Source organism: Equus quagga, chromosome 8 (genome assembly GCF_021613505.1).
Source record: "Equus quagga isolate Etosha38 chromosome 8, UCLA_HA_Equagga_1.0, whole genome shotgun sequence".
Taxonomy (NCBI): Eukaryota; Metazoa; Chordata; class Mammalia; order Perissodactyla; family Equidae; genus Equus; species Equus quagga.
The window spans coordinates 64,335,829-64,362,431 of NC_060274.1; the positions used below are offsets into that span (position 1 = coordinate 64,335,829).

At 40.3% G+C, this 26,603-nt stretch overlaps 1 protein-coding gene across 2 annotated transcripts in view; it reads right to left on the minus strand.

The window, feature by feature from the left end:
• Positions 1–26,603, minus strand: part of SLC25A13 (solute carrier family 25 member 13) — a 188,207-nt gene that overhangs the window by 20,225 nt on the left and 141,379 nt on the right. For both annotated transcript variants that reach the window (XM_046670429.1, XM_046670427.1), the window contains exon 14: positions 11,054–11,194. In XM_046670429.1, coding sequence (XP_046526385.1) covers positions 11,054–11,194 — 141 coding nt within the window. The remainder of the gene's footprint in view (positions 1–11,053; positions 11,195–26,603) is intronic.

Here is a 26,603-nt window from a genome sequence, read left to right on the forward strand (position 1 = left end):
GTGACCTAGATGTCTCACCTTAGTCCCAGCCCTTTCCTTTACACTAAGTTGGGCAGTACTTGCTTGTCCTCTGAGACATCAAAAATTAACACTCAAGTTCAAGTGTTTGGCAAATGCTTTCAAGGCCAAAGCTAGCTTTAGGGTTCTACTTACCTCACTAAGTTTTATGCTTGAATATTCCTTAACAACTCATGAATTTGAAAAGGCTTTTACAAAACATATTAAAATATATTATGTAACATTTTTAGTTGTTTTCAACAGGATGATCAGTTCAAATATCCTACCTGCCAATGGCTAGAAACCGTACAGAGACAATTTCATGACTTATTGAGGAGATGCTTAAGCTGCTCTGCTTTTGACACATTCTCTTGACAAGTTTCCTTCAAAATGTGCAGTATTATGCCAGCAATGCCCCTGATAATTCTTTTTTTTCTTTTCCTCCTTGATGTAGAGCTCAAAGCCCAGGGAGAAAGAAAAAAGCTCTTTATTCCAACCCCCTTCAGTACACTCCATGAAGGCCATTTCTCTGCAATGTCCACCAATATTACTTATTGGCTAGCTGAGATGGGTGTTCTCTTCGTGTTTCACCTTTCTCTGTGCAAGCCTTCTTGAGGAGAATGACTTCTCAGAGAAGAAGGAGATTGCATTCAAAGAAAGAGTCAACATGCATCATCTAAAATATGAATCTATTTCTGAATTCTGCCACTCTACACCCGCAGCAGGGCACTGCAGGACCAAGAATATAGGCTTTGGAGTCAGAGACCTGGGCTCAGATCATTGCTCTGTCACTTAGCTATCTGATGTTAGATAAAGTTCTTAAAATCTTTGTACCTCAAGTTCCTCATCTATAAAATGTGAATAACATTTGTACCGACATAAGAATTACATTTAAATCCAACGATTAACATAAAGTACCCAGCACAATACCTATTACAAGGATCTTCAATAAAAGGTGATGATATAAAGGTAATTGCTATTATCAGTGAAAAGCAAACTGCCCTGCTGGGGTGGAAAATGGAAATAGCTAATATATTATTTAAACAACTGGCAGCTGGGGTATGACTCTTATGTGGTTTCACATCTGAATCCCAGCAGAGTTCTACATTTATCAGGCTAAGCGCCAATCTTTGATTTGGTGGAAGACCTAACCCTATCAAATAAGTTAATACTAGTTTGCTATATTCATTACACCCTACATGGGACTCTGGCTCACAAGACATAGTTCCTTAATTTTATAGTCAATGAACATTTCTTAAACTGGCCATCTTTTAAATGCATACCTTGGTCACAATTAGAAAGCAGAGAAACGTAAGGATAGATCAGCAGAAATAGATCACTTCTGTAAAACATATTCAGAGCACTCTATGAACAGTGGATTAATAGCATCATGTTCAATACTTTTAAACACGAAGGACAACGTATTATATTCCAAAAGCTTAGCTAAAAAAGTGTTAAAACGAATCCTGCAGGCACTTAGTAAAAAAAACAAAAACAAAAGAAACAAACAACAACAAAACAAAACACTAACTTGATATAAATGTTTGCCTCTAGAAAGATAGGTTATCTGTGGCATGGGGCTAGGAAACTACTACTTTATTGTTACGGACTCTTTTTATATCTGAATTTTCTTCCTTTAAAAACTATACTGCCTATGAAAATTAATTTTTAAAAGAACTTTATGACACTAGAATTATATGGTTATATTCTCTTACCTCCATTAACACTGATCACTTAGAAGGCAATGATACTGTATTCATCTTTGTAACTCCAGCACTTCCTAGAGTGTCTGTCCCCAACAAGTATTTGGTGAATGAATGAAAGAATGATAAAAAATTAATCATTTTCTAATATTTTTAAGAATCTTTTCTAGTATCCTTCAGCACACTCAATTCCTGTGGGTATTGTTTTATAAAAATAAAATTTTTCAAGGCCATTGACTACAGCACTTCAGAAACTACCCAGGACTGGGGCAGAGTGGAAGAAGCTGAGTATTTCTGCAAGAATCCATTAGTAGACACCAAATAACTTAAAATTAATAATAACTGACACATCATGCATACTATGTGGCAAGTTCTATCCTATGTCCTTTACATGCTTCATTTATTTATTTAGTGAGGAAGATTGGCCCTGAGCTTACATCTGTTGCCAATCTTCCTCTTTTTGCTTGAGCAACATTGTCCCTGAGCTAACATCTGTGCCCATCTTCCTCTATTTTGTATGTGGGACGCCACCACAGCACGGCTTGATGAGCGATGTGAAAGTCCACACCCAGCATACGAATCCATGAACCCTGGGCCACCAAAGCAGAGCACACGAACTTAACCACCACACCACTGGGCCAGCCCCTATGTGCCTCATTTTATTAAAGCCCCCACAACAATCCTATGAACATGTAGGTACTATTGCTAGCCTCTTTTTACAGATAATGCATCTGAAACACAGGAAGATAAAAAAACATGGTCTTTTTTTGTTTGTTTTCTTTTAAAGCAAACTCCAAGCAGAACATGGCCACTATCACATGACTTCCAATATTATTCACAAGTTCATACCATATTAGATACAAAACGTGGCCCCTTGAGGTACTTGATACCCTCTTTCTGCAATTTCTAAAATTCTGCCTTTTAGTAAGATAAAATTTCCAAAGTATTCATTTTGTGGCAGATACTGACAAAGCTATCAGGAAGGCACAAACTATTTTTCAATGAACACAAAGACATCATTTGGAATAGGAACACGGCTCCATTGGCAGGTTATGTGGTTCTCTGCATAGCATATGTGGCTTGTACTGCTATTCTAGTTAATATGAGTTAAGAAAATAAGAGGGCCCTCTTGCCTCACAATGGATAAAATAGTTTTAATTTCTGTAATTTAAAGAGTTGATATAAGATCTAAGGTAACATGTTCTTATTCGAAAAAACAAAACAAAGCAAAATTGAGTCATTCTCCGGTAACATCTAACATTTTCTAATAGCATTGGGTACTAAAAGCAATTGGACAATCATATAACCACCCTGGCTATGTTATCACATATTTATGATGCTTAGTGCCATTTCAATTGTCTTCACTTCCATTTCCGTAGCACGCTCACTGACAACAATGACACAAACCTGCCAACTGCTCTCTATCTATGGCTAGCATATAACCTTGTTTTTAAATTTCCTTGAATTATCAGGCATGTGCTTTCTCCTTCTGGCTCAATATATAGATACGTGATAGTTCAGGTTTCAGAGAGAGACTGGATTGAGTTTGAAACCCAGTCTCCCACTTACTTACAAGGTATGTGACCTTGGACAAATTACCTAAACCCATCAAGGCTTCCTTTCTTCAACTGTAACTTTGAGCTAAAAAAAAAAAAACGTATCTGCCTCCTAGGCCGTAGCGAGGATTAAATGATGTAAAGCACACCCAGCTTCAAGCCTGGGGCCTACCACAGGATAAGCACTCAATAAACACCGGCTCTAAGGAGCTTACGATCACACACCACCCCCAAGCCTGGACTCCGTCTCTGTGTCCCTTCTGATAGTCCTAGCACCATATCTGATCTTGCCACCTTCAGATGCTTCAAATCTTTCCATCTTCAGTGACCCTTTTTCCTCTCCGTCTTCAGACGGGCACGGTTCTCCCAACAAAATTAATACAAACAATAAATCTCTCAACCTCCACTTCCCCCTAACATTGTACCTCGGCTCTACTTTTTCTTCCAATTGCTGTACTCTGTCCCTTTTGTGGTTTCACAGTAAAACCTTTAGATTGAGTGGTTTGTATCTGCTATTATTTTCTCATGTAGGTTTCTACTTTTGCCATTCTACACAAATTGGGATTTCTTAATGATAACCACCAACCTCCTCCTTTTCTTGGGCTTCATCCCCCTTGGTCTCTGCAGTACTTGATACCACTCAGCTCTTCTTCCTCCTCCTTATATCTCATCCTTCTACGAGCTCCCACAACACTGATCGTTCCAGTTCTCCACCTGGCAGCTGCTTCTGCTTTTTTCTCCACCCATATTTCTTTCTGCAACCAAAATGTAGGTGCTCTCTGAGTTCCACCCTTGGTGTCCCATCATGTGGCGATCTGACCCACTCTCACAGATTCATGCATGCAGACAAACCTTAAAAGGGCATCTATAGTCCCCATCCCTCTGAGAAAGCTCCAGTCCTACATTCAATACAGTAGAGTAAGAAAAACACTGGATAGGGAGTCAGGAGAAAGTCTCAGTTTTAGCCCTGCCTCTGCCTACCTAAGTCACCTAGCTAGATCTCATAAGATTTCTGGCTTCTATTTCTCAATTATCAAAGTAACACCAGAAGGTCTTTTAAGGTTTCTTGCAGCTTCTCAAATACTGCGAAATTCTAAAATTTACAGAATCATCATCCATCCAGGTGCTCAAGCCAGAAATCTGGGAGTTATCTTTTAATCCTCTTTTACTTTTTACCTTTGATCACTTTCTAAGACTTTCTGAGCCTAACTCTCAGATATCCCCTTCAAATATATGCCCCTCACTATCCCCACCATCATGGCCCTAAGTTTAGGCCAATGTCACCCCTCCTCCCCACTCATCCCCAGCATTCATACTCCCAACTGGCCTCTCAACCTTCAGTCTTGCTCTCCCACATGGCATTCTCCAGACTGAAGCTGAATTATTCTTCCTTAAATACAATCATGCCACTTATATTTGCCTTCTACCTTGTTAACCATGACTCATCTTTTAAGGCCATCTCCCCTTCAGAAAGCCTTCCTTGCTTTCTTGCTATGTGCCACCACTTAGAACCTTGTGCACACCACTCTGACAGCCCTTCTCAACTGCACATATGTTGTATTCCAAGAATCTGTTTACTTGTCTGACTGCCCCTACGAGATAGTACACTCCTTATAAAACCATGTATTTTGACTTATTTTCATATCCCTAGTGCCCAAGGCAGAGCTTGCTGGGTGAATGAATGGATGCCTTTGAAACTGGGAAAGTGACCTCTCATATAATTAGTTACTTTCTTTACATATGACTTCCCCAATATCACAGTCCTCTTTGGTCATTACTTGACAATTCACTCACTTTCTGTCCTCCAATATCCTTGTTTATAACTTGGAAACACCTGGCTTTTGTTTACCATTCATTTATTCAATAGATATTTACCAAATATCTATTTATGTGCCAGAAACTGTTGCAAGCAGCAGTGAACAAGATAGGCGTCTGGTATCAAAGTACTCTTGATAAGGGAGACACACACACACTCAGAGAAAATATCAGATGGTGATGGGTGCTCCGTAGAGAACTGGCAGAGGAGGATATGACAGTGAGTGACCTGGTTGTCTTTCTGAGCAGCTATCTGTTGAGCTAAGATGTGAGGAGGAAGAGAGCCTTCAGACAGACTGGAAGGCAAGAGGTACTGAGCCTGATGAAAGGAAAGGCAGTCAGTGCAGCAGGCAGAGTAGGGGGTGGTACAAAATGGAGGGTGGAGAGGACAGGCCAGCAGGGAAGGAGTTGGCCTTCTCTTCTAAGCACGATAGGAAGCCGCTGGCTGGATTTTCACCAGGGAGACATAGTTTGTTTAGGGCACACTAGCTTCCCATTTCCTCTGGTTTCTGCTCAAATATCATCTCATAGTCAGAGAGGCTTTCCCTGCCCATCCTATTAAAATGCACCCCCCTCGCCCGCTGCCTGCATTCCATCCTGCCGGGGACCTTTGCCATGCCCTCATTCTGCCTTCTTTTTCTTCAAGGTTCTTAGCACCACCTGATGACACCTGATGTCATCTATTTGTTTTCTTGATGGCTGACTTTTCTACCCACCAACCTGTGGGCAGGGACTTGGCTTTTCACAGCCACACCTGCAATGGCTAGAATAGCACATAGTCAGCTCTCAGTGGAAGTGTGCTGAGTGAATGAATTTCTCTGACTGACATTTTAAATAGATCACTCTGGCTGCCGAGAGGACAATGGATTTGGGGAAGTCAAGAGTCAAAATAAAGAACCCCATGAGGAGACTTCCACAGAGGTGCAAATGAAAGTTGAACACAGGAGAAACAGGAGGGTGAGCACTGCTACTATGGTGGTTGTAAAGGCACATAGTGTCCCTCAGTGTTAGAAAGCCAGCAGAGTACAACGTCCTCAAAGTAATGACTAAATGATTGTTTTCTTCCTATAGGGCCAAGAGCTCATAAAAACAGATATTTTTAAAAGCTCCTAAATGGAGAACTTATTCTTCTGTACTTATATGTTACCAAGATAACATTGATAAACTGATGCAACTTGACAAAATCTATTAACGCTAAAAAATGCACATGCCCCTGGACCTAACAATTTCACTGCTAGGAATTTATCATTTGTGTATCCTCCCAAAAGTATGCCAAAATATACGCAGGGATGTTCACCCTGTCATTGCTTGTAATACCCCCAAACTGGAAACAGCATAAATACCCATCAATAGGAAACTACTTAATAAAAACTTAAAAAAATTTTAGACAGCTATTAAATAAAACGAGGAAAGAGCTTTAAGACATACTGTGTTTAGAAAGATTCTATTTTTGTTAAAACACACACACAACATTGATATGGGTACTGATGTGGATTAAGGCTGCCCTAGGTAGAGAAGCCCAAGGTGACCTGGCCTACACGCCGAACTATATGACCCGGTGGATTTTTATGGTATGAATTAGGGCTGCCCCAGGGAGAGAAGCTCAGGTCATCCTCACCTACATGCTGATCTATATGACCAGATTCGTATCCAAAGTTATACGACCGCACAATAACCAGACACCATCTGCACTGAAATCATTTAATGACTTTTTACATCATCTTTTCTTTTTCCAGTAAAAATAAGTCACATACCCATGCCTTATAAATTTAGCCCTAACCCTCAACTCAGGGCAGCAGCAGGAGCTCTGACTGCCCATGGGCCCTGTCCCCATGCAGCAGCTCTTTACTGCCCACGGGTCCTGTCCCCATGCTATTCTCTAAATAAAAGAGCACTACTGCCAGATCTTGACAGTCCAAGAAATCTTTCTTTCGACTCCTCGGCTCACCGACCCCGCATCAGGTACAATTTGTAATATAGAGAGAAAGAAAGAGGAAAGGAGGAGAGATAAATATTGATGTAAGTAGAAAGGTTTTCTTTTCTTAAAGATATATGAAAACCACAAGTAGTGGTTATCCTTTGATGAGAGAATGGAGCAGGCAAGGAATAGAGAGAGAATTTTACTCTTTCAGAAATTTCTGAATTATTTGATTTTTTGAAACATAAACTTGTATTTTACTTATAAAACAAACATCCCTTTGAGATAACTAGCAGAATAATCAAGAACATACATCATTACTTGCTTTCTGATTTTATGCACAGTAGCACCAATGATTTATTTATACACACACTATGAATGAACACACACACACAACATATACGTATGTGGATGAAAAATGTATCTGAATACTGTCAAATGCAGTGGGACAAAGGCCTTTGATTAGAACGCAGCAGATAGAGCCTATATTTCTAAATGACTTTCCTTGCTAGAGCCGATGTTTAATTTGTGATTACACAATCTGAAAACGACTTTCAACAATGCTTGATGGATCCTAGCTGTCATTGCTTTACTGACCATTTTTTGTCCTCAAAAGGAGACATAAACTGCTCCATTGCTTCTCAAGGAAGCATCTTTTAGCCTGTATTACTGTGTGGCCATTAACTGTTAAAGGATAACTTACATTCCATTCCTATGGTGTAATCCATCCCCTCATTACAGCTCTGTTGGCTCCTATGGAAAAGGTAACACTCAAAAGTAGATGCATACTACTTTCTTTTCTATGACAGAATTTATTTTACTTATCTTATGCTTTACGGGCTTTTGTAATAAAACAAAAGTTACCTAGGGAAAGGGAACCACATCCTCATGTATTCTTAAGAAAAGTAGTATATGCTGCAGATTTTTAAAAACTGCATTATATTCAAGTTGCTCTTTCAAAGGCAATTCATTAGCCTGCCTTTACTTCAATCATCTACCTCCTCTGCGCCATAACTAAATCTCTCTAAATGTTCCCAAAAGAGTGGGGGGCTTTGTTTATAGAGTTCACTATATCTGCTCTAAACTATTTCTAACCTCAGGAATGTGAAATGTTTACCACATCCACTTTTTTTCAGTTGTAAACGTATTTCTAAAGCAAGTATTCTAATTACCATTTACTGGGAAGTCACAGAATAGTTGGGTATTTTGCAAGTCAATTCAGGAGAAAAATAGAAAGCCCAGTTAAGTCCAATTTAGGTGAGGTTAAGCACAGCAGGCCTAAACACACAGACGGAGGCAACCACTCACCCCTTGCAGGTCCCACATTGTCATGTTAACAGCAGCAAACAAAAGGACCCAGGGAAGGAGAATGAAGATTACCTGTCCCAACTAGGACAGTAGTTCTCTTTTTAAAGATCCACCTGGAGGGACATATCTCAGGTTTAAAAGTTTTAGGTCACTCCAGCTCATTTGCATTTCTCTACCCAACCAAAACTAGAAACAGAGAAAAGCTTTATTAGTAAAAAGCGCTATCCTGAAACCAAAACACATTAAACTACACAGCAATGCTAAAGCTTTGATGCCTCTAAAAGGATGGATCCTGAATTGCTAAAGTGATTTCTCACCATGGAGGGATGGGGTAAGGTGGGTGAGCCTGGAGAAGAGAGATTCACAAGAAACAGAACCTGAGGCTGGAAGTTGGGATAATATAAATGAGGATGCCCTTAGGGTGGAAATATAAGACCCATCAGACTGAAGGGAGAGGTGAACTCTGCTGAGGCCAGTCCAGGCTCACACGTGTCCTGGAATTTAGCTGATGATACCAGTGACCAGCAGAAAGGAGGAGACTGCCAGGTCACTCAATGAAATCACATTTCCAGAAGCTCAAAGTGTTAATGACTTCACTTAGTAATTACCCATACACCAAAAGCAGCGTTTTGTCGGCAGCACCAAGCCCTGTGGAATGCCTCTGAACTAGATGAAACCACCAGGCTAGTAATTAAACCAACTTTATATGGGAGAGGTCTCTTGCTCAAACTTGAGCAATCCTGCTCACTTCAGGAAAGCAATTTTAGCACAAAAGTGGAAACAAGAAACTTCTGAGCCTCAATTTCAGCTCAGATATCATCACTGGCAGCCTCTATTCTCCTAACTACAAAATCAGGAGACCAATTACTTCCAAGGGGTGTTAAAAGGGATTAAGATTATGAAATGTGAAGATGAAAAGGACTAAGTCTCTGACTTGTATCACTTGCAGGTATGCAGTTTAACAGTCTCTGTTTCTGTGTCAGCAAACAAGTTTTTACCATTTTATCCATCTAGACATTGCGATAGCAGTCACTGCCATTGCACCTAAGTGCTTTGTGCCAGACAACCTGTTGAAAGATGGCTTGGCATCTTGTCCAAGTGACACGCTGCTATATCATGTTATAGTCCGCAAGAGCCTAAAAATTTAGAAAGGAAGATCATTTTTCTTCAAATTGATCAATGCTATGCCTCCTGACGATACTGATTATTTCTTACAGCTGGATAATAATTTGGTAAGTGAAATAGCTATAACACTGTGTTCCATTGCACAGATTGAGCATTTTAAGTGCTACTTTAAAAAATCAGCATGTTCATTCCTAAATACCAGAGATGCCTAAATATAAGGCAAGCTTTCTCCCCTAAAACTAACCCCAGAAAAGAGAGTGTCACATTATATTTGATCTTTACAAAGTCTCAGATCATGGGGTACTCTTCTAATCACTTGACCTTGGGAAGTACAGAGTACCACGCGAGGAAGGGAGGTTTGCCTGAAACCACCTCAATTATTACTAACGCTGGATGTTTACTATGGTCATCTGCAAAAGTTGAGTTAAAAAGAAAAGCATAAAAAAGTGTTCCTGGGGTGGGAGCTCATAAATGCTGTGTTGAATGTCAAAACAAGGCATTTAAAGTTCACTCTAAAAAGCAATATGATAACTTGCTACATTATGGGACCGGTTATATCCATTCAGGATGATCTGGGAATAGGAAAAAAGAAAACAATTGTCCTAATGCTGCGTGTCTGTGGGATGAAATTTCCAAGGATAACATTGCACATGTAGTCCAAGAGTCCTTCATCTTGCCAGCTTGAGATAAAAATGAAGATGATGTACTCTGCAAAATCACGTGAATGGCTGATTCAAAAAGTGGTGATCAAGACACTAATTCAAAATTCTTATGAAGAATTCAAACAAAATATTTCTTGATATATGTGTAATAGAAAAAAGCAATATTAATTTTCTACAATGCGATTTTATATATTTATAGGTAAATAAATGAAAACTATTTTAAGTAGACCTTTGGCTTCTCCTCCTATATCCCTAAAGGTTTACTTATTCAAGTTGGCCATGAAATACTTTTTTTGATTCTTCTCATTTTGAAAAATGATGAACCCCATATGTTTGAGAAAACCTTATTGCATATATATGACAATTCTAGTATATTCCAATACAATTTCTTTGGTAAAGGAACGTGAATAACAAATTTCAAGAATTTTCTAAAAGTTTGGCTTTGCAATCATTCTGAAAAACTATTTTCTAAATGAGAAATTCGAATTGAAAATAATTATGACAAAGCATACATATGGATAGGTCTGCAATGTACAGGATCAGAAAATAAATTTCTGATCTGGTGTGGGCTTCTCCCTAAACTGAGCTCAGCCTACCTCCAGAAAGATGCTGCCCTGTGATCTTTGCATCTGTCCTCCATGGAGGACAGCACTGAGAATTAGGTTTTTGTATCAGTAACAAATCCAAATAAAGCTCTAGTCAGTGTTGCTGCAAAGAGCTGTGCACTGAACAACACTAGTGGGCGTCACTCACATCCTAGTCACCCTTGATTTGTGTATTTCTAAGGACAGTTTGTGGCACAGGGTAGCAAGGGGCACCTCCTTGTAATTGGCATGAATGTACCCTATGGGCTCCAGCAGAACGTCTTCACCAGGTATAGAAATGTGACAAATCGATTTCACGTTGATGAGCAGTTACTAGTTTAGGAGATGAGCAGATACTCAAATGAATGACTAAAAGGAAAGTTACCTTGTAGATCCCAAAAAACCCCAGGTCCCTTACGACAGACAGGGCACTGACTCGGGGACCAGTGGTGATCTCTCCAGCCACTTGCAAACGGATCTTGACGATTTCCAAAGGATTTGTGAAAATCACCTGTGAGCCTCCTGCCTAAAAAGGAGAAAAAGAAAAGATTCAGGATCAAAGCAGGGCAATGGTAAGGTGGTTCAGGAAGAGATGAGTGATTATCCTCAACGGAGCTTAGAATCTTCTATCCTCAAGAGACTGTGGGTTCAATCCTTGTCCCATCAATTGAAACAGTTAGTGACTACGACTTTGAATCAAAATACAGTTACTGCCTAGGAGGCCTCAGGTAAAGAGCCCCACCTCCTTCATGCAGAGGTTCAAAGAGGCAAAGGCCAGAAAGAGACTTCGGTTGCCTCACCAAAGTCTTCGCACTAAAATGACAAAGATTCCTTGAAGCACAACTGACTGCCACAACAAGGCTCAAAGCCAAGGGCATAAAGGCAGCAATAAAATGGAAAACAAATAGTGTCCAAATAAAGAGACAAAGATCTGCCTGTCAGAATAGGAGCAGACAGGGAGGACACAGGCTCTCCCATGAAGGACTTCACCATTCTGGCACTGACTCAAAAATTGCCAGAGGACACAGAAGCTTAGATGAAAGCTACTTTTTCTTCTCTTAAAAATCAGGTCAATCATCAAACACCATTTTATGGAGTTACATATTCTTATAATTTCACTTATGTATTACCTGTGTATAGAATTTCCCTTTTCATATAAGATAAATGTCAAAGCAGTAAAAATATGCATTACATCAATTATGGCCCAAACTCTGAACAATGCATGTTATTTCATTCCAGCAGTGGCTGGGCGCCACACCTCCAAGATCATCAGTGGAAATATTTAAAATGCACTATAAGGGAAATTTTAAGCTAGCTATTTTGAAACTAAGCCTATATTTATTTTAAGTCATTACATTCTTTCTTACTGTACTTCAACTTGTTACTCCTTGTCACAAATACACTAAATTTTTATATCATCCAAACTAAAGTTGACATGCAGTGTAGTTCAGAATCTTTATTATGTAGCGACGTCACCAAACCAGATCACAAACATAGTACTGTCATTTTACAGCTTAGTAGATGCCATCATGGCAACAGGCACAGTTTGGGTCAATATCATACAAAACTACTTCTTGTAACATTCTCTGATCCTATTACCCAGTGTATGAGCCCTCACAAAACGGCCTGTGCTGATCAAAACTGGTCAAGAGAATGGACTTCGAAGTATTGTTTAAAATACCTGGAAATAAAAATTAGAAACATAACTATCCAGTGGTAAAGAATGGATTTGAGATTTGAGTATGTTCATGCAATGTGATACTATGCAGCCAATAAAAAATATTGTGGAAAATGTTCAATATATACTGTTAAGTAAAAACTCTCCTACGTTCAAGAGCATATACACCTTTCCCTCTGCTATCCCTTACCATCATGTAGAAAACAGATACCACTGTTGTGCTTTTGAGGTGGTAAGACTACAAATGGTTTATTTTCTTTTCTGCTGTCTTTTTAAATTTCTTCTACATAGATCATTTGTTACTTCTATAAAGAAAAACAAATACTTCTGCATAATCTAATATACATAGTAATGTTAACCAAAAGAAAAAAAAAAGGAAAATGTTCATCCATTAATTCTCTAAATCAAATTGTTTTTCCATTTTTACCAACTTGATACCTTAAGTCAAGACACATTTGTTCTTAAAAACAGACCAACACGCTCCCTCCCAAACATTAAAACTGTTTAGAAGGCACTGGTGTTCTCCTGAGTCTAGACTACCATACACAGCACCTCTCCTTACCTGCCTCTACCATGTTTTGCCCATCACCTTCATCCCTCCTTGGTGACTCTAAGGAGGTGGGCCAAACAATCTTGGTAGAAAAAACCTGGGTTGGATTCATCAAAAGGCCCTTCTAAAGTGGGAAGGAAAGCATGAGATGACACACCCAGAGGCTGGTGTGTTCTTCTAGTCCACACACAGACTTCCTCTTCCCTCTGCTCCAGGGCTCAGAAAGCCACGCTTTGCTCCTGTGATGCTGCGACCTGCACGTAGACAGGAAGACCAACCCCTTGCCTATCTAGAGTCCTTGAGCATTTTGTGGGTTTGCACCTGCATCTTTCCACATGACACGGAGGGAGCTGTTTAAGGGTGGCAGGATGAGGAAATGAAATGGACCTGGCCTAGTAATAGTGCTAAGGGCACAGTAAGGACTACGTTTGGCCTTCTGGACCTGAGCTCCTGAGTTGCAAAAAATCAACAAAAATGAAAAATTTTAAAATCATTTTATGGGGGCAGAATTGCTGAGAAAGATTTGCTGATGAGCTGGAATTGCCTGTGGCTCATTTTTAGAAGCTCAAAAGTGGGTAAGGACCTTGTCTACCAAGGGTAAAATGGAAAGCAGTCAGCATATATCCAGCTTCCTGAAGAACAGAGCAGGAACACAACGCAAATTCACCAAGCACCACCAACAGCGGGTAAGGAGGCTGTTGAGTATCACAGCAAAGACTGAGCCTCAGCCTCTATTTTTCAAACCGTCTCACTTACTGTGAGGACCAAAGAGATGGCAAATGTACTGTGGCCAGCACAGTGCTCAAGACAGAGCAGTGACTCCAAACAAGCTGGTTTGTTTTCATCTAAAGCTCCTAAATTGATGGTTCTCCTGCCTGCCTGCGTGTTACAACTGCTTGCAGAGCTCTTAAAAAGAAGTGATGTCTAGACCCTTCTCCACACAAACTAAACCAGGATTTCTGCACCTGCCTTTTTAAAAAATTTTCCTATATATTTAAACTGTGCAGTGAGAGTTGAGAATCACTTTACTACGTCATCTCTAGGTTCCCTTTCAACGGACAGGCTGCTTAATAGGCTTACTTAAAGCTATGATTTCCAATCTGTTTTCCACATTCTTTCAGAGAGTAACTTCTGTTTTACATTTGATCTCATAACAAACTTTTAATATATATCCAGTGTTACCATTATTAAAGAGTACAGTTCTTAGGTAGTATAGAATTGCTGTCTTATTCATTATCTTAGATCCTTACTAATACTCATAAAAGTTAACATTATATACAATAAAAAAAGAACTTATATTCAACTCCCTGACTCCAAGCCAATGGATAGATACCAATTCTTTTAGCACAGCAAAATGAATTCTAGTCACTAAGGAGGATGCAAAAGTCAAATCCACTTGAGAGCAGTAGGGAACAGCAGTAGTGGGAAGAAAGAGTATAGCGATACTAGAAAAAAATAATGACACACTTGTTACCTCTGGTGGGTTCGGAAAGAAAGAACCTACAGTCTCCAAGTGGCACATTGTAGAGGTGACAAAGATGAATCAGTCCTTTGGAGTCAAGCTGCAAGGAAATGAGACTCCAAGGCACCAAGAGAAGATGCTTATCATCAGATGCACAGTGTCTGGGCATCACCACGACTTGATCACTGAGCAGCACACTGCCTGCTGCTCTTCTGGCTCCTTCTGGTCTATTATTCATTCACAGTACCTCACCCAAGGCCTTCCTTTGCAGAGATCAAAGAGAGCCGAATCTGCAGACAGCAGACAGGAACACCTATTGTGCACAATGTCTTTGTGTCCCTCATGGCTTGAGAGCTCTGGCTGTGTGAAGATACTGTTTTTTGTGTGTGTGCAATTTTGTCACAAATCGTTTCCCTATGACTTTCTGACATCTGTGGCAAGTAGGACAAGGGAAGATTTTCCATACTAGAACTGGCTCCATGTGGCCTAATATATTTACAGTGGAGACACCTGACTTCTCTACAGGTTTCTTGGTATATTCTTTCTTATTGAAATCTTCCTTACTATGCAGTATCTGAATCCATCTAAAGAGAATCACATACACTTATTGCTACTTGATCATTAAATAATGTATTTATTAGCCAAATATTTATAAGCAATCTTGTTCAAAGTTTGTCCTGGGAACTGCAAGGACACAAGATGAGTGAGAAAGTATTCCTGTTCTCAGGAGCTTGAAGTGGGGGTAGAGGTAATAAATATTCATCAAGTATACATACATTATGAGGTATTGCTTTGCATATATTACATATCTTCAGTCCATCCAAGAGGTATTTTTTCCAGATTTTACAAAGAAGAAATTGAGCCACAGAAAGATTAAAGCAAACGTTATGGGTGAATTGTGTTCCACCGAAATTCATAGACTGAAGTCCTAACCCCTAGTACCTTGTATTTGCAAATGGGTCCTTTAGTGAGGTAATTAAGGTAGAATGATGTCATGTGGGTGGACCCTAATCCAATGTGATGGAGTCCTTCTAGGAAGAGGGAACCTGGGATACAGACATTTGTGAATATAAAGAAAAGGCTGTGTGAGGACACAGGGAGGTGGTGGCCATTTTCAAGCCAAGGAGAAAGGCCTTAGAAGAAACCAATCCTGGTGACACCTTGATCCTGGACTTCTAGCCTCCAGAAATGTGAGAAAATAAATTTCTGTTTAAGTCATACAGTCTGCAGCATTTTGTTATGGCAACTCTAGCAAACCAATGTAGCAATTTACCCACGGCTACACAGCCAGCACGCAAAGAAAGGGTGCTCTCCTGAGTTCAATAAATGTATGCCTTATGAATAGAGAAAATGGCACATGAGAAAACATAATTATAATATACGCTAAGAGCTAAGGTCCAGATAAATTGCCATGGCAATTCAAAGGAGGGCAAGATTTCTGCTAGCTGGGCTAATCTGGGGAGGTGGGAAGGCATATAAGAAGATAACACATCAGCTGGTGACTGAAGTGCAATTAGGATTTAGGTAATCCAGGTGGAGAATGGTACAAAGGCACAGTGACAGGGACTGGCCACACTTACAGAGTAACAGACCAGCACCACATCTGTCCAGTGAAATTTTAATAAGGACGATAATTATGAGGTCAACGCTATCGTCCTCGAGCATTTACTGAGTGCTTACTATGGACCAGGCATTGTGCTGATAGCTTTGTAAGAATTTTCTTTCAGTCTTAGCTAATCATAAGGTAGGTAATGGTATTATTCCAGTGTTATAAGTAAGCAAACAGAGGCTGCAAGGGGTGAAGGAGGTTATGTAACTAGCCTGTGGTCACACAGCCAGGAAGGCAGAGCCTGGATACAAAGCTAGACCACCTGGGGGACACTAGAGCCTGAGCACTTACACTGTTTAATGTGGCAGCAGAGAAGAATCGACTGGGCTGTTAGCTTCAGATGGCATGGAAGGGGTATGAAAGAGAATGGCTGAAAATAAGACTGCTGGGACCAAATCATGGAAGGTCTAGAATGCTACCCTGCAGAATGGGGTTGTATTCTGGAGATGGTGCCTCCACATGTGTGTCTGTGTGTGTGTGTGCGGGAAGGAGAGCTGGTAAATGAAGCTTAGGAGCTGGAGAGTGTCCTGACTAGTATCTATGTCTCTGAAAGATGACTGGGCAGCAGAGGGGAGGGACAGCCTTGTGAGGCAGGGATTACAATTAGGTTTTTAGCAGACTAGGTGAGAGAGGAAAAAAAAAAAAGGCCAGAATTAGACCAATGACATTGGTAATAAGGTAGGGGTGGGATGGGTGAGTAATGGATGCAATAGTGATCAACAGGGCTTGACTGCTGGACGGGGCAAAAGGAGTGGGTAGAGTCAAAGACAGGATCCAATTTTTTGCATTTGTGTAACAGGAACAAAGGGACTTAAAGAGATACATGACACATCCAGAAGGCAATGCACAGGTGAGCTGGGAGTTAAGGACTGAGACACAGATGAGGGCGTCATCCTACATATGTGCTAACTGAAGGCAGGAGATTATACGGGCTGGAGTGAGACCTAAGAAGTGATGAGAAACCTCTGCTATATACCATAGTGTACAGTAATCCAGGTACAGATGTCAAGAAAGGGGCTTCTAGAAGGAGGCCAACAACAAAAAGGCCAACAACATCTGCTGACACAGGGAGGCGAAGTCTAGCATATGGGGTGATCCATGATTAGCAAGGTGGGAAATGGATGCAGGAGCATTAGAGAGAGCTTGTGTAATCAACATTTTCAAAGGAAGGGAAAGAGAAAGAATGATAGTCATTTATGAAAGACAGTGAGGTAGAATGAAAATTTATTTGGGGTACTTAAGGAGAGAAGTTCTAGGGGAGGCTGAAAAGATAAAACAGAGCTGGGGATAGTCATACTATGCTTAAGCAAAACTGCACAAGTTCTGAGTAAAGTAGGGGTGGGGGGAGAAGGAGGAGGAGGAAGCGGGGAGGGAAGGGGGAGGAGGAGGAAGGGGGGAGGGAAGCGGGAGCAGGAGGGGGAGGGGAGGTAGACTTTTCATGAGGCCTGTAGATTTGCTTTGATGACACACAGGTTGCAGGATAATTTTGTTTCAGAGCAGAAACTGACGATCGGTAGTTGTCCTTACTATTTATGCTTCAAAGATAAAGAAAAATAGAATCAAATGGATCAGGATTTGACACAAGGAGATAGGACTGAAGTTCTGAAGCATAAACCAAAACAACATCAAAAGACCCCTCGGAATCAATAGTAAAATAATATTCCGGCTCTCCAGAAGAACTTACGGTGAAGTTAGTCTGATCTGCAACACAGACAAGAAGATGAAGTAGCAGATGACATGGAAAGATGAGCCCAATACAATTGCTCAGGCATTCTATCCCTCAGCTCAAAACAAACAGATTGGAAGACACAGCAGACGGGGATGTTTTTAAACACTGCTTAGGGCTGCTTATCTGCACCTGCCCCAGGGGACCCAGAGCCCCAGGGAGCACCACAGCAGGTTCTCTACTAAGAGTCCACTGTGCTCACAGGACTGTAGACAAGGAATGATTCAGTTCAGTCCTATATGGATTCTTACCCAGGTATTACTAGGTACTGAACGAGAACATTTTATTGCCCACAGTGCTAGTACGGAATACCAGCCACAGTACTAGTATTGAATACCAGCATTGTTGTGACAAAAAATTTTTTAAAAAGCATTTTTTTAAAAAAGGAATCTCCTATTCAAATGCATATATCTTTAGAGGAAAAACATGGAACTGCTACACCAAAAAATACACATTAACTTTTTTTCCCCCACAAGGGGTACTAACGAGGAATAACCTAACATGAAATGTATAGAACTAAAATAAAGAAAAATACACATTTTTTTTTTTAAGATTGGCACCTGAGCTAACAACTGTTGCCAATCTTTTTTTTTCTACCCAAATCCCCCCAGTACACAGTTGTTGTATATTTTTATTTTTTATTTATTTATTTTTTTGAGGAAGATTAGCCCTGAGCTAACATCTGCTGCCAATCCTCCTCTTTTTTTGCTGAGGAAGACTGGCCCTGAGCTAACATCCGTGCCCATCTTCCTCTACTTTATACGTGGGACGCCTACCACAGCATGGCTTTTGCCAAGCGGTCTGCACCCGGGATCCGAACTAGTGAACCCCGGGCCGCCAAGAAGTGGAATGTGCGCACTTAACCACTGAGCCACCAGGCCGGCCCCCACAGTTGTATATTTTTAGTTGTGGGTCCTTCTTGTTGTGGCATGTGGGATGCCGCCTCAGCATGGCCTGACGAGTGGGGCCATGTCCGCACCCAGGATCCAAACCTGCGAAACCCTGGGCCGCCAAAGTGGAACGAGTGAACTTAACCCCTTGGTCATGGGGCCGGCCCCCACTGTTTTTTTTTAAAGGGACATACAGGATTTGAATGTTAAAAAAAGAAGTTATTGTTCTTAGACTGGGAGGTTCAATGTTGTAAAGATGTCAATTTACCTGCAAATTAATTTAAAATGCAAATATAAAAAATGACAAGCTTCCTATAAATGAATTTAACGGTGAAATACAAAGGTGTTAATTTTTCCATAAGTTAAAATTCAAAACAATCCGCCTGAATAAAACCTCAATAAGGTTTCCTGAAGATATTTGGAGACAGGAATATTCTGAACAAAAAGTCAGGTGGAGAATTTTGTTCCTGTACACAGTAACAAACAGTTACAGTATCAGTAATTTTTAAAATTTAGCCCAAGACCAGACAAATGAAAAGATGCAGATATGTAGGGTCACTGGGTCCTTGAAAAGGTATATAAGAAGTGCTATTCAGTGGCACAGTCAACGGCAGAGCAGATCCCCTTCTACCTGTAGCTAGGAGTTCCTCTCTGCCCAACTCACTTTTCTGGGAGCATGCTAATAAGTCACCATGGTTTCCTAATCTTTTTTCTTTAAAAGCAGAAGACTAGGAGGCTCGTTTTCATCCATCTCTGCATCAATCCCATAGACTATGAAGAGGAAGACAGTACACAATCTTTCTGGGGGAGTCTCCAGCTTCTATGGACACTTCCCAGAATTATCTTTTTACTCTTTATTTATAGTGTACATAGTTAACCAAGAGGTGATACAGGTTAGAAGAATTCAAGAGTCTGAAACTACATTCGTATGGGGAAGCCAAGATTTTGTTGCATAAAATTCAACGGCTGGTAAGGGAATTCTCTATCAGTTTTTTTTTTTTTTTTTTGAGGAAGATTAGCCCGGAGCTAACTGCTGCCAATCCTCCTCTTTCGCTGAGGAAGAGTGGCCCTGAGTTAACATCCATGCCGATCTTCCTCTACTTTCTATGTGGGACGCCTACCACAGCACGGTGTGAGCGGTGCCATGTCCGCACGCGGGATCTGAACCGGCAAACCCCAGGCTGCCAGGAAGTGGAATGTGCGAACTTAACCACTGCGCCATGGGGTCGGCCCTCTCTTATCAGTTTTGCAAGGGCTTTTAGCACCATCTATATTTTTCAAACTGTGGTTCTCAATCTATGAGGTCTCTCCTGGCAGAAGGGACGATAATCCTGGTAGTGGACTCCACTGGATGCTTTCCTCCTCCTCCCCCCTTCCTTTTGTTTTCACCTGCATTACCCACTCGTATCCTTCTGACCTTTATGGGATCCAGACACTGCAGCCTTTCCTCTAGAATGTGGCCCTCCTCATGTGATCTCTGCACTGATGACTGCCAGCCAGCCCTCCAATAATGGATGCTACAAATACGTCTGTCCTCCAGGTCCCTTTCTGGAAGGATGTGGTTTCCCTACTACCAGGTGGGGGTATTTGTCTTGAGACTCACTTCTCAAGAGTAAACTGCCCAAGAGAGTGACCAGAAAGAAGACAGAGTTCTCCGAACGACTATAGCCCTGCAAACCCTTTCTCCACTTCTCCCAGAGAAGGCAGAGACAGATATTTGTCGGGCACTTCTGATATAGCAGGCACTGTGCCATGCTCTTCAGAGACATTATCTCCTTCATTCCTCCACTCATGCTGACACAGGCTATATTTCTGCTGTTCTAGAGATGAGGAAACAAAAGCACAGAATTCTGTCCAAAGCAGAGAGAAAATCTGAACCCAGGCTGGCCTGATTCCTCATCCATGCTCAGAATCACTAGGCTGATTTGCTGAGTGTTAAAAAGCCTGTGCTTTAAAATAGGTTCATTCTCAGTTTTCTCCTTCCTGTTTAAAGAGAGTATCTTCCTGAATCTTTGGTTAATCTGATCACATGAATTAGAATTCCCATGACTTGGAGAGCCTCTGTCTAGAAGAGATAAATAAATGATTCAGAGACATTAAAAGTGCACCAAGAAATATAGAAGAGTTTTTTTTTCCAGGTATAATATAATTTATTTTCATCAGATGCATTAAATTTTTCTTTGTAGATTAGACAACAAATCATGAAGAAGCCAGGCCAGCAGGTGATAAAATCCCCAAATCATGCCAAATCCAAACCTTTGAGGAATATTTAAGATTCAGAAATGTATAACTAATGACATGTTTTCAATTATATTCAAATGGGCTTACAAAATAATCATACTAGTGAGGGTTTTACCTAAATATAGCACAGTGGCTCAGGATAGGAGCAACTGAGTTAGACAGACCTGGATTTTAATTCAGGCTTCATCATCTCCTTGTATGTGACCTCAGACAAGTTCCTCCAACTTACTAAGACTTAGATTTCTTATTTATACCACAGAGATGACACCATTTCACAGACTCACTGTGAGGACTAAAGACAGTAATATGGACCAACTGTCTAGCATGGTGCTTGACACAGAACAATCAGGCAAGAAATGGGGGACACTGCTGGGAGTCAGTACGGCACCATGGTTGACAGCCTACGCTTTGGCAGACTTCCTATCCCACCCACTCCAAATTTACTTCATCTGTAAAATGGGCACATTGACATTAACGCTCTTCACGCTTTCAACAAATATCAACCGTAGGCCAACTCTACAGCAGGCGTATAGGAGCGAACAAAACTGACAAAGATCCCCACCCTCGTGGGGCACATATTGTAAATGTTATTTACAGGATTAAGTGAGGATTAAATGAAAACATGTACATAAAGCACTCAGCCCAGTGCCTAGCATATCACAGTGCTCAATTAATGGTATTGATTACCATAAATATATGACGGAACTCTGTTCAGGCGAATTTAGCTCACCAAACTCCTTCAGAGCCAGTACACATGCGTTCTCAAATTTTCTTTCCCTAGAAATCTGTAAACTAAACTTCCTTTTTGAGGAAAGTGCAGTAAGTATTGAGGACTGGTAGGAAGTAGCTATATCAAGTAAAAAAGGAAAAAAATCAAAGAACTCACGTAAGTAGGTGATGGGTGACACAGCAGAGCTTAACAGAACCAGATGGTTTTTATTTAAATTCATTTAATTTTTATTTAATTAAATTCAAGCCTACATTCAATAAATTGTGGGTATTTTTAATTTTGAAATACTTTTGTTATTGAGAAATGGCTAATCACGTCCTGCTACAGGAGCTGGCAAAATGACAATGGCTACAAGGATAACTAGTGGATTACCACACTGTTTGTGGGGCTGGTCTCTGCTGTTCCATTCAGGTGTGGACTGCCCCCAGAGCTGGCCAATCACTTTGGAAATGTGCACCAGTGGTCGTGAAAGGGACCAAGAGAGAGACTAGACTGGGTGTGGCATAAAAGGTTCCCCACTGCTGAACACGATGCACAGTGCACATTCTTCTGACCAAGTAATATGGCTGCTAGAAGAAAGGCAACACAATGATCCTTAAGGGTCAAGATCAACTTCTAAGTTTTTGGACTTTTAAAGTGGATGCTGGATGCCTCATCGCTCCCAATACAAATGCAAGTTCACATCTCCATATGACAGTTTCAGCTGCTGTGATTCCTGTCTCCAGTCCATGATCTTCACAAACTCACCTCTGCATCAAGGAGGCCTGAGAGCAACCAGAAAGGGAATGGGAGAGTGGAAGCTACAACTGTGTCAGCATGAAGCCCACACACCAAGCTTCTCAAATGAATAGGGCTCCACCACCACAAAGCACCAGTATTCCCAAATGGTCTCATTTTTCACACAATATGGTTCTCAAGGCTCGAAGCAAAATATAGGTTTTTTCTTCTAATACCCCCTATCTGAAATGGGCTAGATAGATAGTCAGCAAAGAACCTGGAACGTGGCTTCTATGACAACTTTTGTTCAGGGCCCAGATGCTTCTGCAAATTTTATTTCTTTCTCACAATTTTGCCCCCCAAATTCCTCTTGCCATGTTATATAATAATTTACTTCATGGTTAACACTTCTGATTCCGCATAGGTAACTTTATCGTGGGAAGTGATTATCTCTTTCTTTGTTAAAAACAGAATTTCAAGAAATCAAATATTTAGAAAGGCAACAAAATCCAGAATCCTAATGTACTGCTCAATTTCTCTAAGTAGTCTAAGAACAGTGACCCTCACCAAACTGATCTTAACACACCTGAGGTCCAATAATTGTGAACAAATAGGTTTTAAAGTCACATGTGCCTTCAAAATGACTTGCCAAGGCTGTCTGGTCATTATCATAACCATAGGAAATAGCAGCAGCCTAAACACATTATCTAAAGGATCAGTTCAGGAGCTCCACTTCACATTTGCCCATAATTCACTTTCTTTCACCTGTTGCAAACTAAACAAGCCTTCCTACAATCCTTTATTTATTCATTTACTTATTTATTACTGAGGTCACATTGGCTTATAACATTATATAATTTTCAGGTGTACATCATTACATTTTGACTTCTGTATAAACTACATTGTGTTCACCACCAAAAGTCTGGTTGTCATCCGTCAGCATACACATGTGCCCCTTTACCCTTTTTGCTTTCTCCCCAACCCCTCCCCCTCTGGTAACTACAAATCTGTTCTCTGTATCTATGTTTGTTTGTTGTTGTTGTTTTGTCTTCCACATGAGTGAAATCATACAGTATTTGGCTTTCTCCATCTGACTTATTTTGCTTAGCATAATACCCTCAAGGTCCATCATAAACTGGTACAGCCACTATGGAAAACAGTATGGAGATTCCTCAAAAAATTAAAAATCGAACTACCCTATGATCCAGCTATTCCACGTCTGGGTATTTATCCAAAGAACAGGAAAACATTAATTTGAAAAGCTACATGCACCCCTATGTTCATTGCAGCATTATTCACAACAGCCAAGACTTGGAAGCAAGCTAAATGTCCACCTCCAGTGTTTCTTTACTAACAGAGATAGTATCCTCGAACATTCTTTCTCAGGACCTGGGGAGTCGAGTCAAAAGAATGCATAAGATGAGAAAGCCTGCTTTCTTATGATTCCCCCAACCCTATCCCAAACCCTTCTAGGCAACAGTCTTGAGAATATTCAAAAAATATTGTCTTGCATTAAAAAAAAATCAATTCTGTCATTAATCTGCTGTCCACAGAAAACATAGCAGTGTATTTTTCTTAACACAGTGTAATTCCTGCTATATTTTAAACTAAAAGCATTAAATAAACTGTAATCACTTCCCTTTCATCTGAATTCACATGGTAGATACTTACAGCTACTTAAAAAATTAAGTGGCAAAATGTATATGAAGAATATGTATCTTGATATTTTAATTATGCTCAATTGAATGTACTTAGATTTAAAGCGCTTTTCACAAATGACATGTGCTAAGAATATCTAATTGCACACTGACATTCTAAAATGTGTGCCTACATGTGTCAGAAATAGATTAATATGAAGTTATAGAATATGACTTTTTTAACTAAAACCCAAATACATTATTTTGATTATTTGAATACAAATAAAATTGTACTACAAAAAAGGTCTACACTAGTAAATGTCTAATGATTTACATTATGTATAAAATGAATGCTCAAGTGATGACAGTATTTGATATTTGAATAAATTGGAAAAATAAAGATTTCTTAAGAAATCTAAGCTTCAACATATTTTCTTTTTACTCTCTTCCTAACTCAATGTTAAGTGGAGACATGAAAATAATTTGTATGTGGTATAGGTGTTATCATTGTGCATAAAGATCACAGGTACAAAACAGATACTCAGCAAGAGCAGTGGATGAATTCAGTTAAAGCACAGTGCCCAACAGCAGTCAGCTACTGTTCCCAAATACTGACGACAGGCCTTCAACAACCTCACAGAGAAGCTGGCAAATGTGAGGGGGCCTGAGGCCAAGAGGCCATTCGCCCTCTCCAGCTCTGAAGGGAAAATGTCGGACCCAGTGCACTTCAAGAGGGGTCATCACTCTGCTGCAGTCAGGAACTTGAGTCCACATTGCAAGCTGAGAAAAGAACCTTTATCTTAACCCCTAGTGTTTTAGGCTGAATTGTGTCCCTCCGAAATTCATGTGTTGAAGACCTAATCCTGTACCTCAGAATGTGACTGTATTTGGAGACAGGGCCTTTAAAGAGGTAATTAAGGCAAAGTGAGGTCATATGGGTGGACCCTGATTAAAAATGACTGGAGTCCTTAAAAGAAGGGGAGAGGTAGGATACAGATAACACACAGCCTGAGGGGGTGACCAAGTGAGGACACAGTCAGAAAATGGCCGTCTGCCAGCAAAGAAGAGAGCCTTCAGAAGAAAATCAAACCTGCAGGCACCTTGGATCTGGGACTTCTAGCTTCCATAAGTGGGAGAAAATAAATTTCCATTGTTTGAACCACGCAGTCTGTGGCATTTTGTAATGGCAGCTCTACTCAACTAATACGCCTTATTAGACACCCTGACTAAATGCACATCTCTAAACATAAAGCAATATAGGATTTTCTCCTTTAATTTGGTGTGTAAATTAAGCTCTCAAGTAAAAAAAATCTGTAATGACTATTAAGAACTTTGAAAAGAGAACAGAATCTCACCTCTTAATTGTTTTTGAGACAGATAACAAATTGAAATTTTCTATTCACAATTTCTTAACTACATGGTAAGGCAGAAAAAGGCCATAGAGTTTACAAGGTTTACAACTATTAAGTTTCATATTTTCAACTTCATAGGGTTTTCATGGGCCTTTAGAAGCCTGGCCAAGAAACCAAAGCAGAATCTGTTTGACTGACATTAAAAAGCAATCAAGTTGTAGATCTGTCAAATATGTTCACATTTGGACTCTGCCCATTATACATGTCTATTTTGACTCCTACTACCAGAATCGCTTAATGATTTACAGACCTTCAACGTCTCAAGTACCTTAACTGTATGAAAGCTGTGACCCACTCTTTCTTTATATTTTTACATCATAACAAACCCCTCCCCTATTTATTAGAAAACTAGAAGGATGGCCCAACATTTGGACTGTGTTGAGTCAAACAACTCTGAGCCTTTCCCAAAGAAGAGAAAGGAAGGAAAATAGACATCTGGCTGGCTTAGCGTCTATCATGAGTTGGACTTTTCCCTAATAAGATGACATTTCTAAGCCACCAAAGGTAGCCCTTAGCCAGGTAGGCCATCCCTGTGAACCCTCAGCGTCATCAGATATCTCTTTTATTTTTGCCCAGAGTCCAAGTAGAAGTCTGGAGAAAGAGCTTTTCATAGAAGCAGGCAGGCAGCAGAATTCTTATTCCAGTCTAGTGCCTTAGTCCCATGCGCCAGAGGACTTTTTGGGCAAACTGTGACGGAGGTGCCTCATCGGTTTCTCAGAAACCTCTAAATGTAGATAGTGCCTTGGTATAACATTTTTTGCTATTCACCGGCTCTTTTTTTTCAGACTTCATTTTTTTAAAGTAGTTTCAGGTTGACAAAAAATTGAGAGGTTCAACATAATAAAGGCCATGTATGACAAACCCACAGCCAACATCATATTCAATGGGCAAAAACTGAGCACCATCCCCCTGAGAACAGGTGTAAGACAAGGATGCCCACTATCACCACTCTTATTCAACATAGTACTGGAGGTTTTGGCCAGAGCAATCAGGCAAGAGAAAGGAATAAAAGGACTCCAAATAGGGAGTGAAGAAGTGAAACTCTGGCTGTTTGCAGACGACATGATCTTATATACAGAAAACCCCAAAAAAATCCATCGGAAAACTAATAGAAATAATTAACAACAACAGTAAAGTTGCAGGGTATAGAATCAACTTACAAAAATCAGTTGCTTTTCTATACTCCCATAACGAACTTATAGAAAGAGAACTCAAGAATACAATTCTATTTGCAATCGCAACTAAAACAATAAAGTGCCTAGGAATAAATTTAACCAAGGAGG